Source organism: Zootoca vivipara, chromosome 3, assembly GCF_963506605.1.
Source record: "Zootoca vivipara chromosome 3, rZooViv1.1, whole genome shotgun sequence".
Classification (NCBI taxonomy): domain Eukaryota; kingdom Metazoa; phylum Chordata; class Lepidosauria; order Squamata; family Lacertidae; genus Zootoca; species Zootoca vivipara.
Window position 1 is genome coordinate 84,671,987 of NC_083278.1, and position 27,632 is coordinate 84,699,618.

General features: G+C 39.8%; 1 protein-coding gene across 1 annotated transcript in view; it reads right to left on the reverse strand.

Annotated features, from left to right (window-relative positions):
• Positions 1-27,632, reverse strand: part of KIF6 (kinesin family member 6) — a 165,120-nt gene that overhangs the window by 114,773 nt on the left and 22,715 nt on the right. The window contains exons 6-10 of the mRNA XM_035108133.2: positions 27,146-27,275; positions 19,025-19,231; positions 15,828-15,971; positions 14,526-14,612; positions 14,205-14,308 (exon numbers count right to left, since the gene is read on the reverse strand). Of these exons, the coding sequence (XP_034964024.1) occupies positions 14,205-14,308; positions 14,526-14,612; positions 15,828-15,971; positions 19,025-19,231; positions 27,146-27,275 (672 nt within the window). The remainder of the gene's footprint in view (positions 1-14,204; positions 14,309-14,525; positions 14,613-15,827; positions 15,972-19,024; positions 19,232-27,145; positions 27,276-27,632) is intronic.

The window sequence follows — 27,632 nt, forward strand, 5'->3', positions numbered from 1 at the left end:
ATGTTGGGAACGCTGGTAATTCAGGTAGAAGAGGCTCCGGTATAGATAATGACGCCTCTATGGATGTAAAAGAACTAATTCTGAGCCTCAAAAGAGAATTTACAGAGATGAAAAATGATATGAATGAAAAGCTGGATACTTTCGGAGAAAAAATAGATGGAAATGCAAAAACTGTAGCGGAGCTAACAGGGAAAATAAATGAGGTGATGACGAAAAATCTAGAACTTACAAAAACTGTACAAGAGCTAAAAGGTAGAGTAATTGGATTAGAGGAAACAGTAAGGAGACTTCAAAATGAAAATAAGGAAATGAAGAGGGAGGGGGAAAGGGCAAAAAAAGATATGGTGGATATGAAAGAAACCCACGAGGCTGTACTGGATGCAATTGCTATGATAGAGATGCATAGAAGGGAGAAAACCCTGAGATTTAGAGCAATTCCCGAGCAACCAGATGAACAAATAGGCAAGAAGATGGCCATAGAACTAGCGAACTGGTTGGAGATAACTGAGCAAGAAATGGAACAGCACATAGAAAGGGCATTCAGGGTAAGATCGAACATTGCAAAGGCAAACAATTGGCCGGGAGATTGCCTGGTAACATTTAAAACTTTGGATATCAGAGATAAAATCCTCCAAACCAGTAACAAAAAAAGATTGCAGATTGATGATAATGACATAATTATACACAAGATAATCCCGACTAGATATTTGAAGAAGCGTGAAAAATTTAAACCATATGTAGATGCTCTTAGAGGGAAAGGTATAACCCATAGGTGGGAATTTCCAGAGGGTTTCTCCTTTTTCTTCAAAGGGAAAAGGCGAAAGTTTGTTCTACCAGAGGATGCATCGAAATATTGGAGAAAATATTCCAAACATTTAGGAACTGTAAGAAGGCCAAGCGGAGGAGCGGAGGATCCAGAATTAGATCCGGATTCTGATAACCCAACAGAGATAGAACAAAGTTAAAAAGAATTGGATGAAGATATAAGTTTGTATTTGTGTAACTATTGGTTATTATATAACGACTCAAAAACTTCTTTTTACTTTGACTGCACTTTTTTTTAATAGACGATATAAAGAAGAGTTCAAATAAATTAATAAACTTTTAAAGAGATAACCAAATAAAAGAAAATGAATCTAAAATTATTGACTTGGAACGTGAACGGTCTAAATGATAAAACCAAAAGAAATAAGGTGGAATATGAACTACTTAAGCAAAGAATTGATGTGACCTGTTTACAGGAAACTCATGTGACCCAAAAACATATTAGAGTTCTCTCTAATAAGAAATTAGGGCGTGAATTCATTTCGGCTGATAAGACTAAAAAGAGAGGAGTTGTCCTCTATGTAAAAGAATATTTGGAACCAAAATTGCTATTTAATGATTCGGAAGGGAGGATAGTGATTGTAGAAATAACAATATGTGGAGAAAAGATAATAATAATAGGAATATACGCACCCAATAAAAGACAGAAAGAATTTTACAATGCGCTGGGGGAAAAGTTATTAGAATATGTGGGAGAGAGGATAATCTTACTGGGAGACTTAAATGGGGTCACATCACCGGATATTGATAGGACAAAAAAAAAAAGTAACCAGGATTCCAAGCAAACTAAATTGCCGATAATTTTTAGCCAAACCATGGAAACATTAAACTTAAATGATGCCTGGAGGGCTAAACATCCAGTAGAAAGAGAATACACCTTTTTCTCTGAGCCCAATAAGTCAGCGGGCAGAATAGATGCGATATGGATCCCTAAAGAACTTACCTTAAGAATACATAAAGCTGAGATCCAACCCAAAACCCTATCCGATCATAATCCGGTCCTTATTTGGCTTAAGGAAGAAGGGCCCAAAGCAAGAAGGTGGAGATTAAATGAATCCTTATTGAATGACGAAGGAGTAATAGATAAAGCAAAAAAGACTCTTCGAGAATTCTTTTCCCTAAATTTAGAGAAAGGAACACCAAGTACAACGGTATGGGACGCTGGGAAAGCAGTGATAAGAGGGTTCTTTATCAAACAAAATGCAATATTAGTCAAACAAAAGGAAAAAAGAAAACAAGTAATCTGGGAGGAAATTAGGAAAAATGAAAATGAACTCTATAAAAACCCTGAAAATGAAAAATTAAAACAAAATCTTAAATCACTCCAGCTACAATATTCCACAATATTGAATGAGGAGATCCAGTGGAAAATAAAGTTGATGAGGCAGAAAAATTTCGAACAGGCTAATAAGCCGAGCAAGTTATTAGCCTGGCAATTGAAAAAAAGACAAAACGAAAGAATTATCAATAAGATGAAAATAGGGGATAGTATTACTAATAACCCAAAAGAAATTGAAAAAGTATTTCTGGACTTCTATCAAGAACTATATAAAGAAGGAAAAGAAACAATCGAAGAAATTAATCAATATTTGGGCCAAAATAATGTGAGGAAAATTAATAAGGAACAGGCAAAAATACTTAACGCACGGATCTCAACTTTCGATATTAGTCAAGCAATAAAAAAAGCCAAATCAGGGAAAACGCCAGGCCCTGATGGTTTACCCGCAATCTATTATAAAAAAGTCGAGGAAGCGGTAATAGAACCGCTTAAGGATATAATGAATAATATATTGGAGGGAGGAGAGCTGCCAAGAACGTGGGCCGAGAGCTATATTACTCTAATACCAAAAGAGGGGGTGGATTTGACCCACCCCTCAAATTATAGGCCCATTTCGTTATTAAATAACGATTACAAGTTGTTCGCCAGTATCTTGGCAGACAGGCTTAAGAAAATTCTGGCCCAAATCATACATGAGGACCAGGCGGGATTCCTCCCTGGGCGCTTAATGCAAACCAATATACGGAACATCATAAATATCCTAGAGTATCTGGATTTGAGAATTGATAAACCAAGCCTTTTGATCTCAGTCGACGCTGAAAAAGCATTCGACAAGATTTCATGGAAATTTATGACAGCCACCATCCAACAAATGGAATTTGGGAAGTCTTTCTGCAATGCGATTCAGGCAATTTATAATAAACAAAAAACAAAGATATTGGTAAATAATAACATCTCAGAAGAATGTGAAATAAACAAAGGAACTAGGCAAGGGTGCCCCCTGTCTCCCTTGATCTTCATTTTAATAATGGAGATTCTAAATAATAAGATCAGAGAAGAGAAGGAGATTAAGGGGGTAACACTTGGTAGTAGAACATACAAGCTGCGGGCATTTGCAGATGACTTAATAATTACGACAGAGGACCCTAAAGAGAGTACAATCAGGCTATTAGAAATTATAGAAGAATTCGGGAAAGTGGCGGGTTTTAAATTAAATAACAAAAAAACGAAGCTCCTGGCCAAAAATCTGACCTCGGAAGAAAAGACGGAAATTGAAAAATTAACACACTTAAAATTCTCTTCCAAAATTAAGTACCTAGGGATCTGGCTAACACCTAAAAATATTAATCTTTACCAGGATAACTATATAAAAACATGGGAACACATAAGACGTAATATGGAGATCTGGAGCAGATTAAAATTGTCATTTTGGGGACGCATCTCAGCAATCAAGATGAGTGTCCTTCCGAAACTTATCTTCCTGTTTCAAAACTTACCAATATTAGGAGGTACGAAATATTTAACATCATGGCAGAAAGAAATATCGAAATTCATATGGCAAGGTGCAAGGCCAAGAATCAAACATACTCTCCTGATTGACATCCAAGAGAGAGGTGGGTTTGGCCTACCGGACCTTAAGCTATACTATGAGGCCGCATGCTTCCTGTGGATGAGAGACTGGTTTCTGCTCCAAAAAACGGACCTCCTCGACATAGAAGGATTTGATTTAAGATTTGGCTGGCACGCTTATCTAAATTATGATAAAAACAAAGTGCATAGAGGACTCACCAACCATATAATAAGAGGCTCCCTTTTTAAAGTGTGGGCCAAATACAAGGGGTTATTGGAACCCAAAACACCATCATGGATATCCCCTATGGAAGCCATAGCGGTCAAAAAAAAGAACATGAAAGGCGATTGGGTAACTTATAGATCATTATTGGTAATTGAAGAGGGTCAATTTAAGTTGAGGCCATATGAAGAAATTAAGAACAAGTTAACGAGTTGGCTAGACTATCACCAACTAAACGAAACTTTTAAACAAGATAAAAAGAAAGGATTTAATAATCAACCAACAGAATTGGAAAAAATTTTGCTTGACAACAATAACAAAATTATATCAAAAATGTACCGCCTCTTGCTTGACTGGGAGGTCAAGGAAGAGGCGGTAAAGGAAGTTATGATTAAATGGGCCCAGGACATCGGGCGTACGATAATGATTGATGAGTGGGAGGCCCTCTGGAAAAACAGCATGAGATTTACCGTGTCGTATTCCATCAAAGAAAATATGTTCAAAATGTTTTACCGATGGTACCTCACACCTGCCAAACTCTCTAAAATGTATAAGAACATATCAGATCGATGTTGGAGGTGTGGGGAAGGGAGAGGAGATTTTATGCATATGTGGTGGGGATGCCGGATGGTTAGAGAGTTTTGGAATACAATTTATGAAGAAATGAAAAAGATCTTCAGATTAACATTCCAAAAACGACCAGAGGCCTTTTTGTTGGGAATCCTGAACAGAGACTTACCAGCTAAATATAGGGAGATTTTTTTATATGCATCAGCGGCAGCCCGGTTATTAATAGCGGCCAGGTGGAAGGGGGATACGCTCCCAACACTCCAGGAGTGGCAAAATAAATTGTCAGATATGATAGAGCTGGCTCAGTTAACAGATAACTTAAGGGGAGTTACGAAACAGATGTTTACCAAAAAATGGGATGTGCTTAAGAGATACATGCAAGAGAGAAATGGACATTCGGTAATTTCCATGGCAGCCTTAGAATGACTGGTCTATAAAGTAATACTAGAACCTAAAAGAATTATCGGTATGATTGGATTTATTGGTGTACAAAAGAGATTATAAGAGGACGAAGAGAAAAGTATGTACTTCGCAAAAAAGAAGAGTCGCGCTATGGGAGGTGACGGGAAGTCATCAGGGTAATAATAATGAAAACAAATTTGTAGCTTCTTTAATGAAAATCTTTATTTCTGTGAGAAGAAAATATTTGTTCTGTTTGTTCTGTTAAAAAATCAATAAAGATGTTTTATTCTGAAAAAAAAAAAATATCATTGCTGAGTAAAGTGACTTATACAGCTGAGAAGTATGCAGAATGAATGAACATAGTGAGCCTTCACAGCAGCACTGATTTGATTAACACCTTAGCATTCTACAAGCAACATGACAATCAATGCAGCATGAAGGACTAATGGGGAATATTGTTATAAGAGGGGACTGGACAGATGTGTCCAAAATACACAACTCTATTGATGGATCATATTTCAGAAAAAGATGTATTAATTTAAGCAAGTTACATTTCTAGGTCACCACTTCAATAAATTGCATCAGTGAGTCTCTGGCCTTTAAAAGTTGTACAGATGCTAATCATTATGTGGTATTAACATTTTGAAAAACAGAGGCCAATGGATGCTTTTTAGCCACATGAGATAATTGTATAATGCCCCAGGTCCTGATTTCCTCCCTCCCGGAGTCCCAAATTTTCAATTAACAAAAGCTGCATATCCTTTTTCTTAATACATGTTTAAATTACTTCCAAGCAAATGCCTGCATATAAACCACTTTGCACTGAAGTGGGGGGAAACGATTGTTATTATTGCTCCCATTAGCCCCAGCCAGCATGGCAAATGGAAGTCAACATTCAAATATTCTACAGCAAGACTGTTGGTACAGATTGCTGCTGGCACATAACTCTGATGCTTAAAAGCTTGCATTGGCTACCCTTATACTACTAAAGCAGGTTTAACGTTTTTGTATTAACAATACCCTTAACAACTTGAATCCAGGATATTTTAAATACCACTTGATAGTGGAAATCCATTGTTTGTGGTCTCCCACAGTTTGGATGCATGGCTTGTATCCTCCACCAGCGGACACCCAATTCCGTGGAATTACATGCTGGCTGAGATCAGATACTGATGCCTTAGTAAAAACATGTTTTTTAATAATTTCAGAAGGCATTTGAAGTGAGTGTTGATTGTAACTAATTTTATGATGAATGCTGCATTTTATTGCACCCTGGTATTAAGCAGTATATGCATTATTTAAATGACTGAATGAACAAACAAACAAACAAAATGTATTGTAACATTTAGTGTAATAATAAACTGTTACAGACTGGAAGGTATGCAGGTGTCAATCTCAGTGATGAGGCTGAACAACCTATTTTCAGTCAATGACCAACAGATGCTGTTCATCTTTTCCTTAACATGTCCAAGAAAAATGATTTCATATAGTGTACAAAGGATACAATTTCCATTTGAAGAAAACCTTCTGTGGAAGCACACAATGAAGCCAGGTTCAGAAGTTGGGTGTGTGTGTGTGTGAAAAAGAGTTCCACTATTTCATTACACATATTATTTTCAGCTCATTTGAGTTGTTAGTAGCAAGATTTGATACCAAATACTCGCTTGCCATGAATCAGAAAATTAATTTCTTATGTTATCCTGTAACTGAAAATATAGTTTATTTATAGTACATATTTACTTAGCTATAAAAATATTTATATTACACTATTCTATCATTAAAAAGATCCCCAAGGTGGTCAACAAATCCCAATAAGGCAGTAAAAGCAGGTCAGAATATACCTATACAATGAGCAACGACCAAAGAACAGAACCAGATAAAACTATTTGTGTTTTAATTGGTCATTCTTCTGCAAGCCCTCTGCTGAATGTTCTACAAAAGAGATAGACCTTTGTAATGTGGCAGAAGCCAAGCAGATCTTTCTTGGAAGGGTGTGTTCAAAATGGTGTGGTGCCATAACTGCAATTAGTTGGAGGTGGAATTAAAACTAAGGTTCCATTAAAATATAGTGGTATATTAAGTAACAATCCCTTTCCCATTCCTATCCTTTTAGAATTTCTATTTTCAGTGAAAGTTTCGTTCAGCAAAGATCTCTGGCACTTCAAATAAATGTTACTGTATGCAAGTTCAGTTGTTTTATTGCTTCCTACTGATCCCAGCTGTGGAATTAGTGAATAATTTCTCCTTAAATAGACACTCTTGGAATTGCCCCATGTCAGCTATTTCCCTATGTGGCGGGTGGGGGAATCATTCATTCATCTTTTAATTATCTAGAGTAGCAAACAGTATTATAAATCATGCTATCTTAAAAATAAAAGGAACAAAACAAGAGGAAAGCAGTAAGCAAACACTTCCTCCCCGTTACAGAAAAAAAATGGCACAGGGTGTTTTCCAGAAAGGCCTTTCGAGGGAAAATTATTCAGTCACATCCCAGCTGCTATCAACATGAAGCAATAAAACTGGCTGAACCTGCAAAGAATAAGTGTTCCATTTAAAGGTATAAGGGGGGTGGGTGCAGAAAAGCTTGGGATTGACAGTTTAGAAACAACTGCATAGAATTATAGAAGTGTAGAGTTGGAAGGGATCATGCGGAGGGATCATCTAGTCCAAACCCCTGCAAAGCAGGAATCTGGATGACCTCTACAAAATGAATACCCAAAAGATGTCAATTCCATAGAAAAAGCAAGGTGTGGGATATGTAGAGAAGGGCCTATAATGTGTATCCCCACTGGGGCACTGGGATGGGTAAAAAGGTAAAGGTACCCCTGACCGTTAGGTCCAGTCATGGACGACTCTGGGGTTGTGGCGCTCATCTCGCTATACTGACTGAAGGAGCCGGTGTACAGCTTCCGGGTCATGTAGCCAGCACAACTAAGCCGCTTCTGGCGAACCAGAGCAGCACACAGAAATGCCGTTTACCTTCCCACCGGAGCAGTACCTATTTATCTACTTGCACTTTTGACGTGCTTTCAAACTGCTAGGTTGGCAAGAGCTGGGACCGAGCAACTGCAGCTCACCCCGTCGCGGGGATTCAAACTGCCGACCTTCCGATCGGCAAGCCCTAGGCTCTGTGGTTTAGACCACAGTGCCACCCGCGTCCCTACTGGGATGGGTAGAGAGGCTTAAACCATAGGATAGCGATCAAAAAAATCATACAGGTTTAAACAGGTTTTGAGAGTCCTTGAAATATCCTAATTGTAGACTATTTAGGACCTTATTGGTCAAAAAGCAACCCATGAATTGGGGTAGAAATGAATTGGTAAGCAATGAATTATAGAATCATAGAACTATAGAGCTGGAAGGTACCCTGAGGGTCATCTAGTCTAACTCCCTGCAATAATCTAGCATAGTGGTTAGAGTGCTGGACCAAGATCCAGGTTAAAATCCCCACTCAGGCATAAATCTCACTGGGTGACTTGCTGCCAGTCATTCTCTCTCAGTCTCATCCGAGACTAGAAAGGGAAAAATCCTATATGCTGTCTTGAGCTCCTTGCAGTAAAAACGGGTAAGATGTAAATTTGATACATAAAAGAAAGATAATGTTTAAATCAGCCTGTTATGTACCCTCCTAATCATATTTTCAGATACCATATTACCTACTAGGTTTACAGTCCAATGCTTGAAGCAGATGCATTGCTGTATGAATTTGTAGGACTATTTCTATTCTGTTTGACAATATAAAAGTAGTAAGGTAAAGATATTAATAAACTAAAGTGCTAAGCCAGCACTTGTAATCTGTGCCTTAAAGAGTTCCAACTGGCATGGATTCTGGAAGCGTGGGTGCTATGGAACACAGCAGTTTTGATTTGAAATCCTGACTTTCTGGGCAAAGTTAAGTTGCTAGTGAGCTCATCTGGCGGAAGAACTTATACCAACATTGTCCAAACAAAAAAAGGCCTCTCCCTTTACTTCTGGCATGCTCCTCATAAAATATAAAAAGGAGAAAGATTCCACTTAAATCCAGCGTTAAAAACCCTATAATACAGAAGCCTCTAAGTATACAGTACTATCTCCTTTAGAGAGGGTGCATGTTGCTATTTAATCTACATTTTTTTCAAATGTGCGCAGATGCTGGCTTACGAAACAAGAAACACCAGTTTAAATGACGTTTATAGATCAGTTTCATATTAAGAAAGCCTGACAACAGCATCCAAACGCAGTAATTCAAAATCTGAGAATTGTTGTTTAAACTCAATATAATAGATTTTCAAAATAAACAGCAGTATTTTTGAAGTACACAAACTGTATACCCAAGGTTGTAAGTATCTATATTTTCTTTAAACTTACTTTAAAGTAAATCCCATTGAAAAGTGGAACTTATTTACTAGGAAATATGCACAAGACTTAGCTGCGAAACTGAATACACTTAGCCGTCTATCCCACTTAATTCAGCACGGTGCACATAATATACTAAAGCAGAAACTGAAGGTTAGATTTTCCAAAGAAGTTGCAATTTTATTTACAAGACTGTTTATTTATGTTTTGTGCATGAATCAATTCACTAAAAAACAATCTGAACATTTGGTTTTCATTCCATTGCAAATGTCATGAAAGAAAATAATTAACAGCTGGGCTTAGTTGAATGGACATTGTCAGGGATAGACAGGGTCTGAAGGGTGGGAAGAGGAGGCGGGGGTACGGGAGGATAATCTGGGGAAGGGGTCACTGATTTGTGGGGATCTGTACCACCCATGATGCAGGCAGAAGAGGAAGAGGCTGGGCAGTCAGAGACGGGAGAAGAGGAGGCAGGGGAAGATTTGCAGGAAGGTGCAGACATAGAAGAGACAGTCCCAGTTACACTCTCTACCGTCCCCTCCTCCACGGGCAAGGAAGGACTTAAAGCAACAGGAGCAGCTGGAGATGCTGCACGGGACAAGTCGCTGGTTGCTTGCACACACTATATCAGAAGAGGGGGTTAAAATGTGCTGAAGGAAGCATGATGTGCTGTTGCTCCAACTCTCTACCCAAGAAGGCTCACTGGTGCCATCATTATATAGCTTTAGGTGCTACGCAAAAACTTGCCTCTATAAGCAGACTAAGCATTCAGCCTGCTAGGCAGAATGAACCCCACTCTCCTCCTGCTGCGTATTGTTCTGTGTGTTCTTCCAACTCCCCAGCCATTTGCAGGGGGGCATAGGAGGAGGGGGGAGTCCCATTGCAAAAGTGGAAGTCCTTGCACAGGGCTTTCACTGATAGGAATCATTAGATGGACTCTGCCCTTTGTATCTCATTCTTTCTCAGGATGATGTACCCTGAGCTTATTCTATTCTATCTAGACTTGTGCTGAAGCTTTGCAGTGGCTGGCTTCACATATGGCCACCTAGCAACTTTCACTGTTGACAAGGAAATGAACACAGACCTCTTCAGTCTGACTCTCTATTCATCTGAGCCACTTACTATTCAAAACAAATTGTTCCCCTGGAAGCAATTATTGCTAGGCCCATTATCGTTTTAAATATATGCCTCTGGTGTCTTGTGTGCACACCTGAAGCGTGAATCCGGCAATGTTTGCACACACAAGTACACTGGCTAATGTGGAAAACTGACTGACTGAGTGCACATTCATGTATTTGTTTCTCTGTAAGATGTGATGCGATCCCTAGGTATACTTAATAAATAGGAACCATGCAAATTGGTATTACCCTGTATACAATGTATCAGTTCTACATTATGCAATAAACATTTCCTTTTCTTGTAAAATTATATAGTCATCTGAACCAATTCAACATTAAAAAGTTGAAAATCTGTCATATGTCATTTTGCTGTCACCAATTATAAGTTGATAGTTGAACAAAGCAAAACTACAGCTCTGTGGCTTTTCTGTGGGTTCCAGGTAAGTGCTTCTGATTCAGCTTCTTCTATTTGCTTGATTTGTTCCTATTTTTATTAGCTGTCTTCCACAGAGACTACCTGACCTCAATTCCTGCCTCATTCTTGCTGGTTTTCCACATCAGCTTGTGCTTCCTTATTCAACACTAAATTCTCAGCAACAGACTCAACTTGGCTCCTTGACCAGTAGACAGTTTGCACATGTCAGCCCCTAACAAGTTCCTGTTCTCCTGGATCATGTTCTGAGTATTTTTAAATCTAAATTTAATCTAGCTCCTCAGTCTGAGACAAAAATGTGATGGAGTTGCAATTTAGGCAAATGCCGTTTACATGAATAACACCAGTGTATGCAGCACCAAGGAAATAATTCTGGTGCTCTATTTACCACAGGTTACACCTGCTAACATACCATGTCCACCTTAGATCACCACATAATAAACAGGATAGCAGTAAGTTGGAATAATTCAGAGGAGACCAAGAATATAGAACTGGCATAGAAACTATGAACAATTGAGAAAGATAAGGGGCTTTCTCATACATCAGATTTAGACTGCCTTTGAACCTCTCTCTCAGTTTATGATAACATCTGTTGTTTCTACATCAGAGGAGAACCACTGCCAGTCAATGCCAAAAAAGTGAATCATTTGAACCCATGGTTCAAGGTAGCTTCCTATGTTCCTAGGAGGAATGAAAGAGGCATTCGTAATGCAAATAAGCATTCTTGCCAATGTAGGCTTTATATTCCCATTACAAACTCAACTGAAACAACAGCTCCTTTATGACTCCTAGATGATAATGCCCTAAGGGTACAAATACAGAGCTACAAATACCTAAAAGGCTGACGGAAATGTATGAAGCATTAAGAAATTTTTCCTAACTGCTGGTCAATGGAAGAGATTGTCCAGAAACATTATGAAATCTTATTTCCTGGAGGTTTTAATAAAAGACAGTGTAGTGTTCATCGGCCCTGTGCAGATATAATGCTCTGAATTCCTTAACCATGATTCAGCAGTTAGGAGCAGGTTGTGGGATCACACACAGACAATGTGTTTTATCCCGACATTTCTTCAGTGGGATCTGGAATCTGATATAAGTATATCAAGGCCAACCATGTTTCCCTCAGTCCCAACTGGGTAATGTATAACATGGTCTCTTTGAATCCACTTGTGTGGTGGCTGGCATCTGAAGTGCCGGAATACATATTGAATGATCCAGATGTCTTGCCTACGTCACAGGCGCATGACACAAATTTGCCTGAAACTTTTATACTCCAATTTTTATATATAGATGCAAATTTAGGCTGCCTTTCAGATGGGAGAAAACAAATAATGGCTCTTGCTTGTCAGGGCTTATTGTATGGTGTGCTAACAGGATTTTCTGGACCCAGTGCACTGTAAGTGGATTGAGTCCTCCACTCCACCCCCCAGTTTGTTGGCAAGAACTGCATCATATGTATGGATTGCAACTAAAGCAAGTCCTGTACAACATGACACTCCTCCTCCCTCCCCCACCTCTCTCACCACCACCTCTTCGCCACCCTATCCATCTGCTCTAGCTTAGGCAGTGGTTCCAGCCAGCAACAAGGTTCTAGTGGTATATGTGTGGTAACCACAGAGTCCAGAGACACCATATAACCTTATGCTAGTATCAATTAAGAATCCAGGAAGCAAAGTCAGATCAAGCAAAAGTCAAGTGCCATCAAGGCATTGTCAGACAAAGCAGAGAGTAGGTTCCAATAAGTGAGATCAAGCAAAGCAGAGGTGAAGATCTAAAACAGGCTTCCTCAAACTCAGCCCTCCATGTGTTTTTGGCCTACAACTCCCATGATCCCCAGCTAGCAGGACCAGTGGTCAGGGATGATGGGAATTGTAGTCTCAAAACATCTGGAGGGCCGAGTTTGAGGAAGCCTGATCTAAAAGGAAAACAAGCAAGGTGGGTAGCACCCTGGATAGCTCCCAACAGTGCCTAGGCTAGAAGTCATACAAAGTAGACTTGAATACTGCTCCAACAACCAGGAAACCCACACTGAGTCTCAAACAGGACTACACAGCTTCCTCTGAAGAGCTAATCCCACCAATGATTAGTGACATGCCATATTCTTAAATGACCCAGCCTGTTGTAGAAGCTACTGACTCCAGCAGTTTGATGGAGGCTGGGCTTCCACCACGATTTCTGAGCTGGAGTCCTCAGAGTCTGAAGAAGGCAATATGACCTCTTCAGACTGGAGAGACATTGGTATCAGGGGGTATTTTGGTGCTGAGACCTCTGAGGAAGCAATGATATCAAAGGCTGGTTCAGAGGGGAAATCTTCCTCCCAGTCCAAGTTGTCCTCTGAACCCCCAGCAACTTCCCTCAAAGATAGGAACTCAGAGCCCTGGGTCATGATATCAGCAATTATCTGGGAAAATTAAGATGGGGGTGGCGGCTGCTGTGGGTCTCATTGACACTATGCTTTACAATGTGCTCAGCCACCCTTTAAGCATAGAGCTGTTTTAAAAAGTTAGGTTTTAAAAAGAGAGAGAGAGGAGATCCAGGACCTGGTTTGCCACCCCCCAACAACAGCCCTGCTGATTCCCCTATGAGGGCTAAGCCAGCTGTTCGCTTAAGAAAAGGTTTGCAGCCTGCTATCATGGATCTACAGTTTTAGGTCTACTAATTTACGTGTTTCACAAACACAGCCAAGCACATTCTGCTTATATAAAGTAGAACCACAATACTAAACATTTGGGCATAGCATAATTTATACATTTAAGCTTACTTTGGGCCACAAGAAATTAGCTCTGTGGCACTTCTCAACACAAAGAGCATTTCTTGAACGCTTGTTAAGATTTGAGCATTACAATACTAAATTACTCCTAAACCCCAACAGGAATCTCACACCACCACCCACGGAAGAACTAAACTGCAGGAATTCAGACCCGCAAAAAAATAGATACCATTCTTCACCCCTTTCCTCTCCTCCTCACAGAGAAAAGAGTACAGCTGTGTACCTTGCAAGATCATCCTTATCTCATCCCCTTTGCTTGCTCTTCTTCCCACCAGTCCAAGAGATGTGCATGCTAGGCATCCACTAGTTCTCTTTCTTCCCCTGGCAACTAGATATCAAACCTGCAACCACCCAGAAATCCAGATGTGTGCCACGGAGGCTCTCAAGTGAGTTTACTTCAGGGTTCCCCCTAAATATTTCCCATAAGCAGTACGACAACATCCCCTATCTTCACATTCCCATAACTGCATTCCATGACAAGCAATCACTCTAATCTGACACTTTCTGTTGTTTATAACCCTAATCCGAAATATATTACTTGGAAATTAGGTCTATGGAAATCTGTGGGATATATTAGCATTTAAAAACAATGTGCTAAGAACTGAACTGATTCTTATTATGCCACTTACTAAAACATTTCAAAGCAAGAGGAGAAAAAAGAAGCAAGACCAAAATATTACTGTTGTAGCTCTTCCTCTGTCAGTTCTTCTTGCCTTTGTTCCCCAGTCACCATGGCCAGTTCATTTCTTAGGTCCTGAACCTGCTTCTTTAGTCGTGCTATTATCTGCAACAATGAAACAGGTGTCACTTATTGGCTGAATTTAAAGTTATGATTAAAAAACTTTGTTGTACAATTTCTCATCTTGTACAATTTCTCATGCTTTTATTTTGTCAAACATGAAGTAGATGGCAGACTGAACCTTTCAAAACTGCACTGATTTCTTAAATTAATTTGAATTCCTGAAAAATACTAGGTATAAATAATAACCAAAATTCCTTACCAGTCTGGGGTCAATTTCCTCATTTAGAATGGCTTCATTCTTAATAAGGGCAACCCGCTGAGCAAATCTACAAGTTGATATTGATTCCTAAATGTAAAAAAAAAAAATCTTAAAACCATTATGAACAGGTAAGTGTGCTATATAATTAATAAACTACATCAGCAATTTTTAAAGCCAGGCTTCCTCAAATTCGGCACTCCATATGTTTTTTGCCTACAACTCCCATGATCCCTAGCTAGCAGGACCAGTGGTAAGGGATGATGGGAATTTTAGTCTCAAAACATCTGGAGGGCCGAGTTTGAGGAAGCTTGTTTAAAACAGACAACAGTCTTCAAATTCAATGTCCACAGAATAGCAGCAACATAGACTGATGTTCTCCGGTCTATGAAATCCAAACTGAAGATGGAACTAGATAGTGTCAAACAGATTTGGCACAATGCAGCAGATGAAACCAATACAAGTGTTTAAGATGCAAACGATTTAATAAAATAAAAAGAAATTTTTTATTAACAATATAGGGCCTGATCTGCCCCTCCTCTGTGCATGTGAGTAGGTGAACCCAGCCCTCCTACAAGCATATCTCTGCAGTAAGAGCAGAGGGAGGTGTTGAAGGACACTTCATTATCAAATAGACAGTTCAAAAAACATTAATAGTAAAAAATGAAAGTTGTCATTTTAATTACATTTGGGCACATTTTCCTGAACTAAGGCTGCAGTTCTAGGTATACCTACTCCAGTTTTCACTGGAGTAAGAAATACCATGAGCCCAAGTTTGGATGATAAAATAAGGAAAACACAGCTTAGATCACGGCACAGCAGCATCAGATGAGAAGTAAAGCAGCTGCAAGGTTTACCTCGCCTGGGCCGGTTCACTCCAGTGGAGATCCCGCTGTGGGCTGGATTGCGCTCGCACCGCGATTTCCGGCACCGCGAAAGTGAGTCCCCGCACCGCACTGGTTTAGCGCAGCACGCGGGGACTCGCCGAGCGGGCGGCTCAGTTCAGGGACAGCTCGTGGGCCAGTTAAATGACCCCTGTGTGCTGCTTGTGGCCCATGGGCCTTAGGTTGCCTACCCCTGCCCTGAGCCATTGTATGGCTTAGTGTTGCGTGAGAACCAGCTTAATATAGGGTTCAAAATGGGAATTACCAACTACTCTGGCAGTGTCACATCACTTCGCAAACTAGGGTTTAGGGTAGAATTAAATCCATCAGCTTATAAAGCATACTTGAATGAAATTAAATGGATAAGTTTAAAATACTAACTCTTGGACAGCAAATTATAATAAAAACTGAAAGGACATACATCTATGTTCCTTTTGTCTATTGAGAGTGTGGCAATCATTGTGGTCATACAGTTCCCTCCTAGGCTGTCTCTTAGCACCGAGGTCATCATAGAATTCCTGTAGGGAATATGAGACCTATTCTTCTCCGACAGAGCAATGATTACCTGCAATAAGAACAGAAATGGAAACTCTTAGAACTCTGGTTTTGCTCTTGACTATTTGGACAAGTCATTCTAATACTGGAAACGCTTACTTTAAAACTGAGAATTTTACAGACTGTAACAGTGGCATACATTAGCAAATGTCAGACACTTTGGCTCATCAAGACTCACTCTTGATCAGCACAGTGGATCAAGCACTGACACTATTGCAGTGGTACCAACTGTGACACAATCAACTTTTTAGGTTTTTTTTACCCTGCATTTTGGCACCAAAGGAGCAGCCCAGCCTTACGGATCACTTAAACAATTAGTATATCAGACCAAGAAAAACCCTGAACTTTCCTGCTGTGACTCTCTGTAAAGTCACAGAAATGGGACATGTGTCAGCACAGGATAGACCAGGAGCTGACAGTGTGGTGCCTTCCATATGTTGCTGGCTTTCTATTCCAATAATTCCTGGCCATTGGTCACACTTGCTGGGGCTGATGGAAGATGAAGTCCGACAATATCTGGGGGGCATCATACTGGCTATCCCTTGGCTAGATCATGGGACTTCTAGAGCTTTGAATCATTGCTCATTTCTTCCTTGCTTCAGCCAACACTCTTTGTTTCAATTGCCTCAGTGAATGAGCAGGATGAATTCCCTCTGAATGGTGCATGAACCAATTTCTGCTCTCCCCCCCCCCTTTGTAGCCTCTGTGTAGTCCCAAAGAAAGGACATGGTGCTGTTACCCAACAGTAGAATCTCCAGGACTGGGAATATTTTGCACTACTGCCTTGCTCATATCAGATCTTTTCCCCGCAACATGTGCTGTATAATGTTTGACAAAGGTTAGTAGAGAAGACTACATAGAAGCTGGTGGACATCTGGCATTCAGACCCTTTTTACCTAATGCTATTGAATATTCTTGAGCACATGGATTTGTAGAAAACACTTGGATTAGCAAATGACATTGTCACCTCATTGCTGGATAACCAAAACAGACTGTAGTTATGATCCACCAAGAAACTATCCAAGAAGAAGCAGGGAGTCCCTTGTTTTCCACTGCAAAGCAGTATTTATTTAAGAGGCATGTTGTAAATCAAAATTAAGAGCACTTTTAATATTCAATAAGCACAAAATATGCTGTTTCAAGTTTATACTTAGTGATTTCAAAGTTCAGTTTTAAGAAGGTCACAGCATTTATCCGCAAGTCACTGTTAAGTGCCAAATCTTAACTCATCAATCAAAGGAGGTACTTAAAATGTGCTATGAACTGCAACCATCAACATCAGTTTTTTTATCTGGTTTGATCTTCAGTTTCCTTGCCTTCACCTGAGTCCATCACACACTCCAAACACTAGACTTATGTTGCAGCTGTCTAGAAATGAGATATGCTGGTAGAATCATTAGGGTTGGGGATGTTTATTCAACATGTGGTTAGTCCAAAAGCAACAATTTGGCTACAGAAGGCAAAGTAAACTTTTTGCAAAGATTTCAGTTATAGTAAATATAAATGTTCTACTTTAAATTCCCATATGCCGAAGCGGGGGGGGGGGGGTGTTAAGCACATAGTTAAACAAAGCACATTGTCCATTTCTTTCCGTTCTGACACCTTTTCTCCTTGAATGTCTGACATATACTCAATTTCTGTGGCTTACAAATATGTTAAAGAAACTTTCTGGGAGAGAACACTGTGTTTACGAGCACTCCAAAATCAACAAAAGCCTTCCATTGCTATTAGTATTCGCAGGGCTATGAAACAATACTCCACAGTGAAATCTGTAAAAAAACAAAAAACTGTAGTCTGACAAGTGTGATGCTTTTCTCTTTTAGCAGAACACTTGGCTAATGGATAATGTTTTTCAAACTATTTTAATACAGTAGCAATAAATCACAGTAGTAATAAATTATCCACGGGTTATTAATACAACTCTCTTGTTGTATTAGAGATCCTAGAGTTGAAGACCAAGGAAAAAGTGTAAAGAATATCATAATGGGGAAAGATTAGTACAGTGGTACCTTAATCCAATCCGGAAGTCCGTTCGTAAACCAAGGCGTTCTTAAACCAAGGCGTGCTTTCCCATAGCAACGGGGGACTCAATTTACAAATGGAACACACTCAACATATTCTGCTTCCAAGGCAAAGTTCACAAACCAAAACACCTACTTCCGGGTTTGCAATGTTCTTAATCCAAGTTGTTCATAAACTAAGCTATTCTTAAACCAAGGTAAAGGTAAAGGGACCCGTGACCATTAGGTCCCGTCGCAGATGACTCTAGGGTTGCGGCGCTCATCTCGCTTTATTGGCCGAGGGAGCCGGCATACAGCTTCCAGGTCATGTGGCCGCTTCTGGCAAACCAGAGCAGCGCACGGAAACGCTATTTACCTTCCCGCTGGAGTGGTACCTATTTGTCTACTTGCACTTTGACGTGCTGTCGAACTGCTAGGTTGGCAGGAGTGGGGACCGAGCAACGGGAGCTCATCCCGTCGTGGGGATTCAAACCGCCGGCCTTCTGATTGGCAAGCCCTAGGTTCTGTGGTTTAGACCACAGCGCCACCCGTGTTCTTAAACCAGGGTACCACTGTACTAAAACACGTGAAATGCTAAGGCAGAAAAAGTGTATATATTGGTTGTATAATTCAGCACTGGGTGTCTGCAAAGGAAAAATCAAAGTACATTTTTTATGGCGTTGATATGATTCCATTGTATTATGACTGAGCAACAAATAGCTGGGATAAAATCCACGATGGCTTTGTTAGGCTTTCCATGAAATACACCTGCCTTTCTTTGGTCACGGAACACAAAGCATTACTACATACTGCATTTCAACAGCTGCCATTGAAATTGTGTTTAAGCAGGAAGTTCTATTAAAAGGTACAGTGCAGTAAAATGGCATAAGGAAAATTACATTCTCCATGCTATTACCTCAAATAAACTACACTGAGAGACATTATACTCCTTCTCTGAATCAAATGATTAGCCATAATGCCAAGTGAAATGGAACATGAACATTCTAAAAACAAACTACTACAACAAAGTAATAGCAAAATGAAGAACTGACGTCAACCATACCTGTTCCAAGTAATGTAATGACAGATTGATATATTTGGCTTCTGTCAGCAACTGGCCTCCAACCCCAGTCTTTCCAACACGCTCTGAACCAGCCAGATCCACTAAATGTAGTTTGGAGCGTCGAATGGTTGCAGAACCTGGCTCTTTGCTCGAGATGTGAATGGTGAAAATGCAATGTGAACGAGTGGAGGCTTGATTCATTGGAGTCTGTGAGACAAAGAATTTAATAAAACTCAGCTGCAGCCAACTCAAATGCTTACAAAGCAAGGGGGAGAGATATCTCCTGCTCATATATAAAATATAAACGTGACTAAGTTAAAAACGCAGGTCAAGAAGATGCATTCAAACACATTATGAACATAGAAATCTGTTGGATCAGACCCAGGTTCCATCAAGTCTAGCTTTCCCACAGTGACTAGCTAGAGGTTCCCAAGAGACAAGATGGGCATGAATCCAGTCACTCCCCCCAATGCTCTCATCCCCAGCACCTAGAATTCAGTCCATACTGTCTTTGTATGGGGGGGGTGGTCTGTTTAGCTATCATGTGTAATACAGTGGTACCTCGGTTTATGAACACAATTGGTTCCGGAAGTGTGTTCATAAACTGAAGCGTTCATAAACAGAAGCGAACTTTCCCATTGAAAGCAATGGAAAGTGGATTAATCTGTTCCAGACGGTCCGCAGAGTACTTAAACTGAAGCGTTCATAAACTGAAGCGAACTTTCCCATTGAAAGTAATGGAAAGTGGATTAATCCGTTCCAGACGGGTCCGCGGAGTACTCAACCTGAAGCGTACTTAACCCGAAGCATGGGTGTAATTGGTTCCGGAAGTCTGTTCATAAACTGAAGCGTTCATAAACTGAAGCGAACTTTCCCATTGAAAGTAATGGAAAGTGGATTAATCCGTTCCAGACGGGTCCGCGGAGTACTCAACCTGAAGCGTACTTAACCCGAAGCATGGGTGTAATTGGTTCCGGAAGTCTGTTCATAAACTGAAGCGTTCATAAACTGAAGTGAACTTTCCCATTGAAAGTAATGGAAAGTGAATTAATCCGTTCCAGATGGGTCCGCGGCGTTCGTAAACCGAAAATTCATAAACTGAGGTGTTCATAAACCGAGGTTCCACTGTACCTCTCTCTTGATAAAACCTGTCTTCCATGAATTTGTCTAAATCCCTTCTAAAACTGTATATGCTAGCAGCCATAGACCCAGTCTGAGTCCCACTCCCTTCTGTTAATGCTTACTTTAGCCCACAAAAAATGTCTCTGCAGCACTTCTCAGAACTCCCTTCTGTTCTGCCATCCCCCCTCCATAATGCCCCTTCTTCAGGACTTGGAGCAGTTTAAAATGCCCAGGGTTAGCTCAGCCAGCTGGGTCACACTGAGACAGAATGGGGGAGATATGACAGCATAGCCCGACTGAATCAGGAACTGGGGCGGAGGAAGGGGCGTGTGGTGGGGGCGGTCCACCCCAGGTGTCACCACTGAGGGTGTGACAAAATGCCGGGTGACACTCACCGCGGGGCCTGCAGTGTGCCTGAGCCACGCATCTCTCCAGGGAGTGATGCAGTGGATTGGGCACCCGCAGGCTCCATGCTGTCCCAAACGGTCCACCCGCTGCCTCCCCCTCAGCAGTAGGGTAGCTGAGTGGGAGGGGGCAGGCAGACTCCTCAGAGGCCCCGCGGAGCATCCTGCCCCGGCTCGTCCCACCCCACGGGCGGCTGGCTCCGCCCCTGGGCTCAGGACACGTGCACCACCCCAAGCACCCAATCGGCTTGCTCCACCTCTGCCAGGAACGTCTTGACTCAGGCAGAGATCCACAGGATCCTTACCCCACTCATCCCAGCAGATTTTGCTACAAGGGAAATTTGCCTGTCTTCACCTTGTACAATTTTGACACAATCTCATTGTGGGTGCATGAAATGTGCAAATAAATGCAGATATTATTTATTTATTTATTTATTTATTTATTTATTTATTTATTTGATTTATATGCCGCCCTTCCTCCGAAGATCACCGGGCGTTTACAGTATTAAAAAATGAAGACTCAAAATACATACAAATAACAAGAAAACCAATAACCCTCTCCCACAAACACATTTAAAAGGCCACAGATAGTTTAATCAGCCAAAGGCCTGGTTATAAACAGACATTTTTGCCTGGCGCCTGGTAAGTTATGGTGTTACTGTATAGATGTCTCAAACTAATACTGGCCAGTGGTAAATGAGTACTGCACACATTTCATGAGTGAAGTATTCTGGCTTGCAGAAGTTTTATTCCTAGTAGAAAGAAGTACTTATGTCAGAAAGACTAGAACTCAGCTTCCTAAAATGCCTGGGCCACAAGTAGTTTTTTCCATCACCACACCCTTTCTACTATATGCCATAGAAATCAATGTGAGACAGCAAGTGGGTTTTAAAAAAAAAAAATCCATAAATTATATTAACAAGATTTAACTTGATGCTTTGCCTTATCATTTACTGTCTATTCCATGTGGCAGTTCCATTTTCTCAAAAGAGAAAATTCCAAAATCATATGTAAGCCAATAACATCATAAACTATTAATGAGATGCAATGGTGGAACATTAATGCAACTGCAATGTAGTTCTACACCTTTGGCTTTTTTTTGGCTAGAGCACACACATAGATAACTTGGTGCAAAGTAACAAAAACAGAAAATCATTTATCAAAATTGCTACTAAAGCAAGATTACTGTCCCATTTGTGCATCTTCGTTATGAAGCTCCATTGCATATCCACTAGGCAACTATTCAGACAACTTGAAATTAAAAAGCAGTTAAGAGTCCACTACAAAGATTTTGCTGGTGATTTCAGAACTCTTTTGGTCTTGTTAAAAACATCCCAGACATATGTGTCTGAAGTCATGAAGATGAAAGGGGATTACAGAATGGGTCAATTTCAGAACAGATGGTTTCTATTGCAAATCTATATCTAGAAAAAAAAATATGGATTCCAGTGACTTGCAAATAACTTTTTCTATAACGGGATTCCATGACATCATAAGCTACGATGCTTCAATAGTTCTTGGCATCATGAGAGGAGCACAAAGGGCACATTTTATTCAATTCAAACTGCTCCTGTGACAAACCCAGAGTTTATGCTGGCTGCTTTAAGTTTCTGCATGGCTACAATTGTACTCCCTTCCCCCAGGTTGAGAAAGTAGCAGCAACTGCATAGCTCTCAGCTATTACATGGCAAAATAGGCATATCTCTATCACATGCCATTTTCAAAATACCCAATGTGGTTCATGCTAGGTCAACCCTTGTTGTTCACTAATGGTATTTTAATGTCTGGATATAATAAGATGAATAGGTTTGAACAATATTCAATACGTCAGATTTTGGTTAGAAAACTGCTGAACAGCTATTTCACATTTTTATTCCCTTACATTTCTAGTATTGTGGTACTGTGAAATTCTGCAGCTTTGCCAAAATTAAAACAAAGATAGATACCAAATTCAAATATTTACGACGGCAACTAATAAATTTCAGTAATGACACATTTATCACTGTGGTCACATGAAAGATTACCATCCAAAGCTATGTGAATCACCAGCAACGTAAAATCTTGAGGAATTGGATGGGTTATTGCTCATGTTATTAAAACCATTTGGAGAAACATGGGTCACGTGAACTGAAGAGGCAAATTATTTGCAACATAGCAGATTTCTGCTAATGCAATGGAACTTTCCCTTCCTCTCCTCCTTTCCTGCAGCTCCCCCAAAATCTGCTTTGGAGTGTTCTCCAGAAAAGATTCCGGGATGAGAACAGTAAGACGAAGTCCCATTTTGCATGGAAGTCTGCTTGTACACTGATTTCACTCACCATCAAATTTAATCAAATTTAATACACAAAGTTCAAATTATCCCTGTACATCTTAGAAAATACTTGCATGGGCTTTTTTTTTTTTAAAGATGAATGGGTGTACTGATTCCATCCTTTCCTTATCAACAAACCACACTGTGTTCCAAACCCAATCTAAGCTAGCTCCATATTCATGGGATTACACAAACGTTATGGTTTCCTGTGATCTAGCCCCAGCAGTGCCACTTAGTATGACACCTTCTTTATATATATATATGAACTAAGTAGAATATACCATACATGTAAAAAATCATTCAAAAAATTCAAGCCAATTCAGTCTTTTTCTGGCAGCAATAATAAACTATCAGCATTTTACTAGTGAAAAATAGCAATGAATGAGATTTTTGAGAAGAAAGGTCTCTGGAAAATTTGGAATGGATGCAGAAAATGGATTATAAACCATTCCCACCCTCCAAAAAAGTTCCAGTTCATCTCTAAGGAAGTTTCTTCTTTATTTTCAACTCAAAATGCTTCAAAACACTTGAATGGTCCTTTAAAATGTGCAATATTTAGAAGAATAAACTAAAAGATAATGATAATAATAGCAACTAAAGAAGAGGTAACGCCAATATGAAGGTCAGGAATAAGTGTCCATTGTCATCTTCAGATATTTAAAATCCTTACTTTCCATTTAAACATATATGAATGCTGTCAAAACTCCCAAACACAACTGATAGACAAAACTACTGGATGTGCACAGCATCCCAAATTGATGCAATAGTGGAACAGAGCAATAAATAGTACAGCAATAAAATCCTGTACTGAAACATTTCCATTCTCATTAAAATAGGCTACATTTGTATTAAGGAAAACTGAATACCAAGCTGGAGACTAAATTGCATGCCTTCTTTGATCTAGCTTCCTAACAAAACAAGATTTGAGATTTCTGAAGCATTTGCATGCTATGAGTCATTATTTCAACTTTTTCTGTTGAATGATAAATAAAATCCTGCAAAGAACTACTCACACCGTAAAGCCTTTTTCAACTTGAAAGGCCTACGTTATTTTGAAAGTTCTGTAAATAGAAACTGCACTCTTTAGTTTAGATCCATTTCATTTGTGTTGGCTGAATGGCATAAAGAAAGTGAAATCCACCTGGAAATCCACCATTGGTCATTTCCCGATCTCATGGGATTGCCAAGTCTGAAGCAATAGCAGGAAGACATGCTACGGTCCATCAGGGCAGCCTCAATTCTGTGAGCCAGAAGAATAAGCACAACTCCTTTCCTGATTATACTTCTTAGCAAAGAAAGTTGCAGCTTCATTATGTCTTGCTATTGTGGTAGCTTTGTTGAAATAGAACCATAGATTTGGAAGGTACACCAGAGGTCATCTAGTCCTACTTTCTGACAACGCAGGAAATCCACTGCTGTAGCATCCCTAATAGGTGACCATCCAGCCTCTGTTTTTTTTTTAAAAAAAAACCCAATGCAACCTTTGTTTTGTCTAAAAAGAAAACTAATGCAAGGGAGTCCATCACCTACCAAGGCAATCCATGCCATTGTCATTCCATTTTTCCAATGTGAAACTGTTAGTTTGCATCCTACCACCTGGAACAATAGAAAACTAATTTATTCTGCCATTTGTGTAGCAGGCAGCCTTTCAAATATTTGACTATGGCTATTATCTCTTCTCCAAGCTAAACACATCCAACTCCTTCAACTGTTCTTCATAGGCCATGATCTTCAGACCCCTCATCATTTTTGTCACCCTTCTTGCGACATGTTCCAGTTTGTTAGCCTCTTTCTTTAACTGCAGTGCACAGACCTTGATACAGTACTCCAGGAGAGGTCTGACCAAACCAGAATAGACTGGTACCATTATTTATTATGACCTGGTTGTCATTTCTTGTGATTCTGTTGAACTGCATTCACGTTTCACTTGTGGTCATCCTGTACTCTTGTCAAGTTTTGTGCCACCCATTCTATGTTTGTGCATCTTATTTTGCCTAACTAGGTGCAAAACTTTTACATTAAACTCTGGTTAGAGTGTGGTGCTGATAATACCAAGGTTGTAAATTTGATCCCCGTATAGGAAAGCCGCATATTCCTGCATTGCAGGGGGTTGGATTAGATGATCCTCAGGATCCATTCCAACTCTATAATTCTACTATTCTAATGTCATTTTGCAAATCACTACAAATTAATTTGGGTCCGCCTGACCCACTCTAGTGATTTCTAGCTGCCTCAACTCAATCTTTGTTTGGCACAAATAGTTACAAGTCGGCCTAATCCAATTCATAATTTGGACAAATGTGTTGCACAGTACCATGCATGGATACATGCATTTCCATGAAAAAAGATTTAGTAAAGGGTAATTTTACACATATACTCAAAAACAAAAAATTGATTATGAACAAATCTGGTTCTTTTACCTAGAATTACAAGTTCAGAAGCATTAACTAATGTGCAATTCTTATTAATAACTTTAAGAAACCTCTAAAGCTGGCTGAAGTTTTGAGACTGCTTCTAGTGTTCCGATTTTAAAAGCATGTAACTTTCTTAATAACTTTTCCTGCAAATGTTGGCTTTGCTGTAAGGACATGAAAATGAGCCATAAGAACTTGACTATGTACTTCAGGCCTAGAGACTATGTTTTGCAGATGTTTTCTGGTTGCCATAGTAGCTTCTGAATTTGTCTCTTTCACTATGAAGTTAGTAACCTTGTTTTTAAAAATGACAAGAGTCAATCTTGTAGTATGCTGCTTTATCAGAAATAATACTGACCTTTTTTAAAAAAAAAAAACACCTATTTTTATTTCTCTTTTGGATGATAACATAACCAGATATCCAGTGTTAGTATTAACATATACATAATCTTAAAAAGCCAGACCATGACATTTTACACAAGCCAAAATGAGTGCTTCAAATGTGCCAAAAATTCTTGCTTTCCAGGTGCCAGAAATCAAAAGTCTTTTTGTCTTGTGTTTGAAATTTTCCTACTGATTTTTTTTTGCTGCTCTGAAGTTGTCTTATAGATTTAAGCAAAAGAGCTCTTCTCACTAGTGAACTGAAAGGTTTCATACCCTTGTTAATAATGCCCATTGTTGCTTTTAGAAGTCTTTTTCTGAGCCTTTGTGGATATATACATCATGCCATGAAGATCTATCACAGTCATACTAATATACCATATGTGTGAACTTGATGTGGACATGTTATCTCATTCCTTTTTCCTCACTTGCTGGCTTCACTCACAGCTCTTCTCATAACACAATGTATTCTACTATCACCATATGGTAATGGCCATATCGAAATGGATTGAATGAAGAAGTCTAGCGTCTGCTCAGATCTCCTCAAGCCTCAAAATCATGATTGCCCAATTCACATTGGTCTATGATCCAAGCATGCACTCAATTTTCCATACAACAGAGTTTGCATGGATCTCATGCAATATACAATCAATTCAGATTTATTATCATGTTGAGCTGGCTTCAGGCACCAGGCCCATTGGCAGACCAACTCTGTGTTACAAAGATATCTGGATCAACCCCACTGTGTGGGAATCCTTTGCAGATGATCACAGTGCCTAGAGACAGACATACATGTCATGTATCCATAGCAGTGACCAGAAGAGGAATGATCACTAGGAGGATCACAGAGAGAAGAAATGCCATGCTGCAACTGCAGCAGCATAACCAGACACTTACATCTGCCCCAGCTGCAACAAAACATGTCTCACCCATATCGGTCCCTACAGCCACAGCAACTTTCCAACAGTTTGGCTTCACCCCCAAAGGCACACTCCTCCATTGTTGACCACATAACACTAGTAATAACATAATTACCCTGTCTGCCTATACATTTCGAGGCCCAATCTAAGTGCAGGTTTTAACATATAAACCCTTATGAGGCTTGGAGCCACAAAAATGACTGACTGCCTTTCCCAACAAGAATACATCCAGACTATGTTCATCCAGACCAGGGGTCAGCAAACTTTTTCAGCAGGGGGCCGGTCCACTGTCCCTCAGACCTTGTGGGGGGCCGGACTATATTTTGAAGAAAAAAAAATGAACGAATTCCTATGCCCCACAAATAACCCAGAGATGCATATCGCACCAGGTGAACATTTTCCTCTTCACCTGGGCATTTGATGGAATTTGAAAAGTTTCTAAAGTTGATTGTAAATTACTTCGAGATTGTCTTGTGTTAAATGACTTACAAAAGAGAAGAAATAAAGATGTTACGTATTCTGAGTCCAACGAGAGGAAAATTGAATTGTTTACAGCCAAAGATTCTCACCTCTGCAATCATCCTGTTAGTGTCTCCTAAGAAAAGAAGGTTCAGTGCTTCCTCCTCATTGGTTGCTTGCTGCAAAGAGAGATGTTTCAGATGAATGTTCTGATCAGGATCTTCCATTATTGTCACCTTTCTAGAAGAAGAAGAAGAAGAAGAAGAAGAAGAAGAAGAAGAAGAAGAAGAAGAAGAAGAATTTGGATTTAATATGCCACTTTATGACTACCTTAAAGAGTCTCAAAGCAGCTAACAATCTCCTTTCCCTTCCTCCCCCACAACAAACACTCTGCGAAGTGAGTGAGGCTGAGAGACTCCACTACTCTTAACCACTACACCACACTGGCTCTACAATACTACTACTACAACAACAACAACAACAACAACAACAACAAGATTTAAGTAAAGCTTAATGTCAGCATTTTGGGCACAAAATATATTGCAGCCGTTTTAAAGAATCCATAATGTATTTTGTGAATAAGTAAATGCACAGATA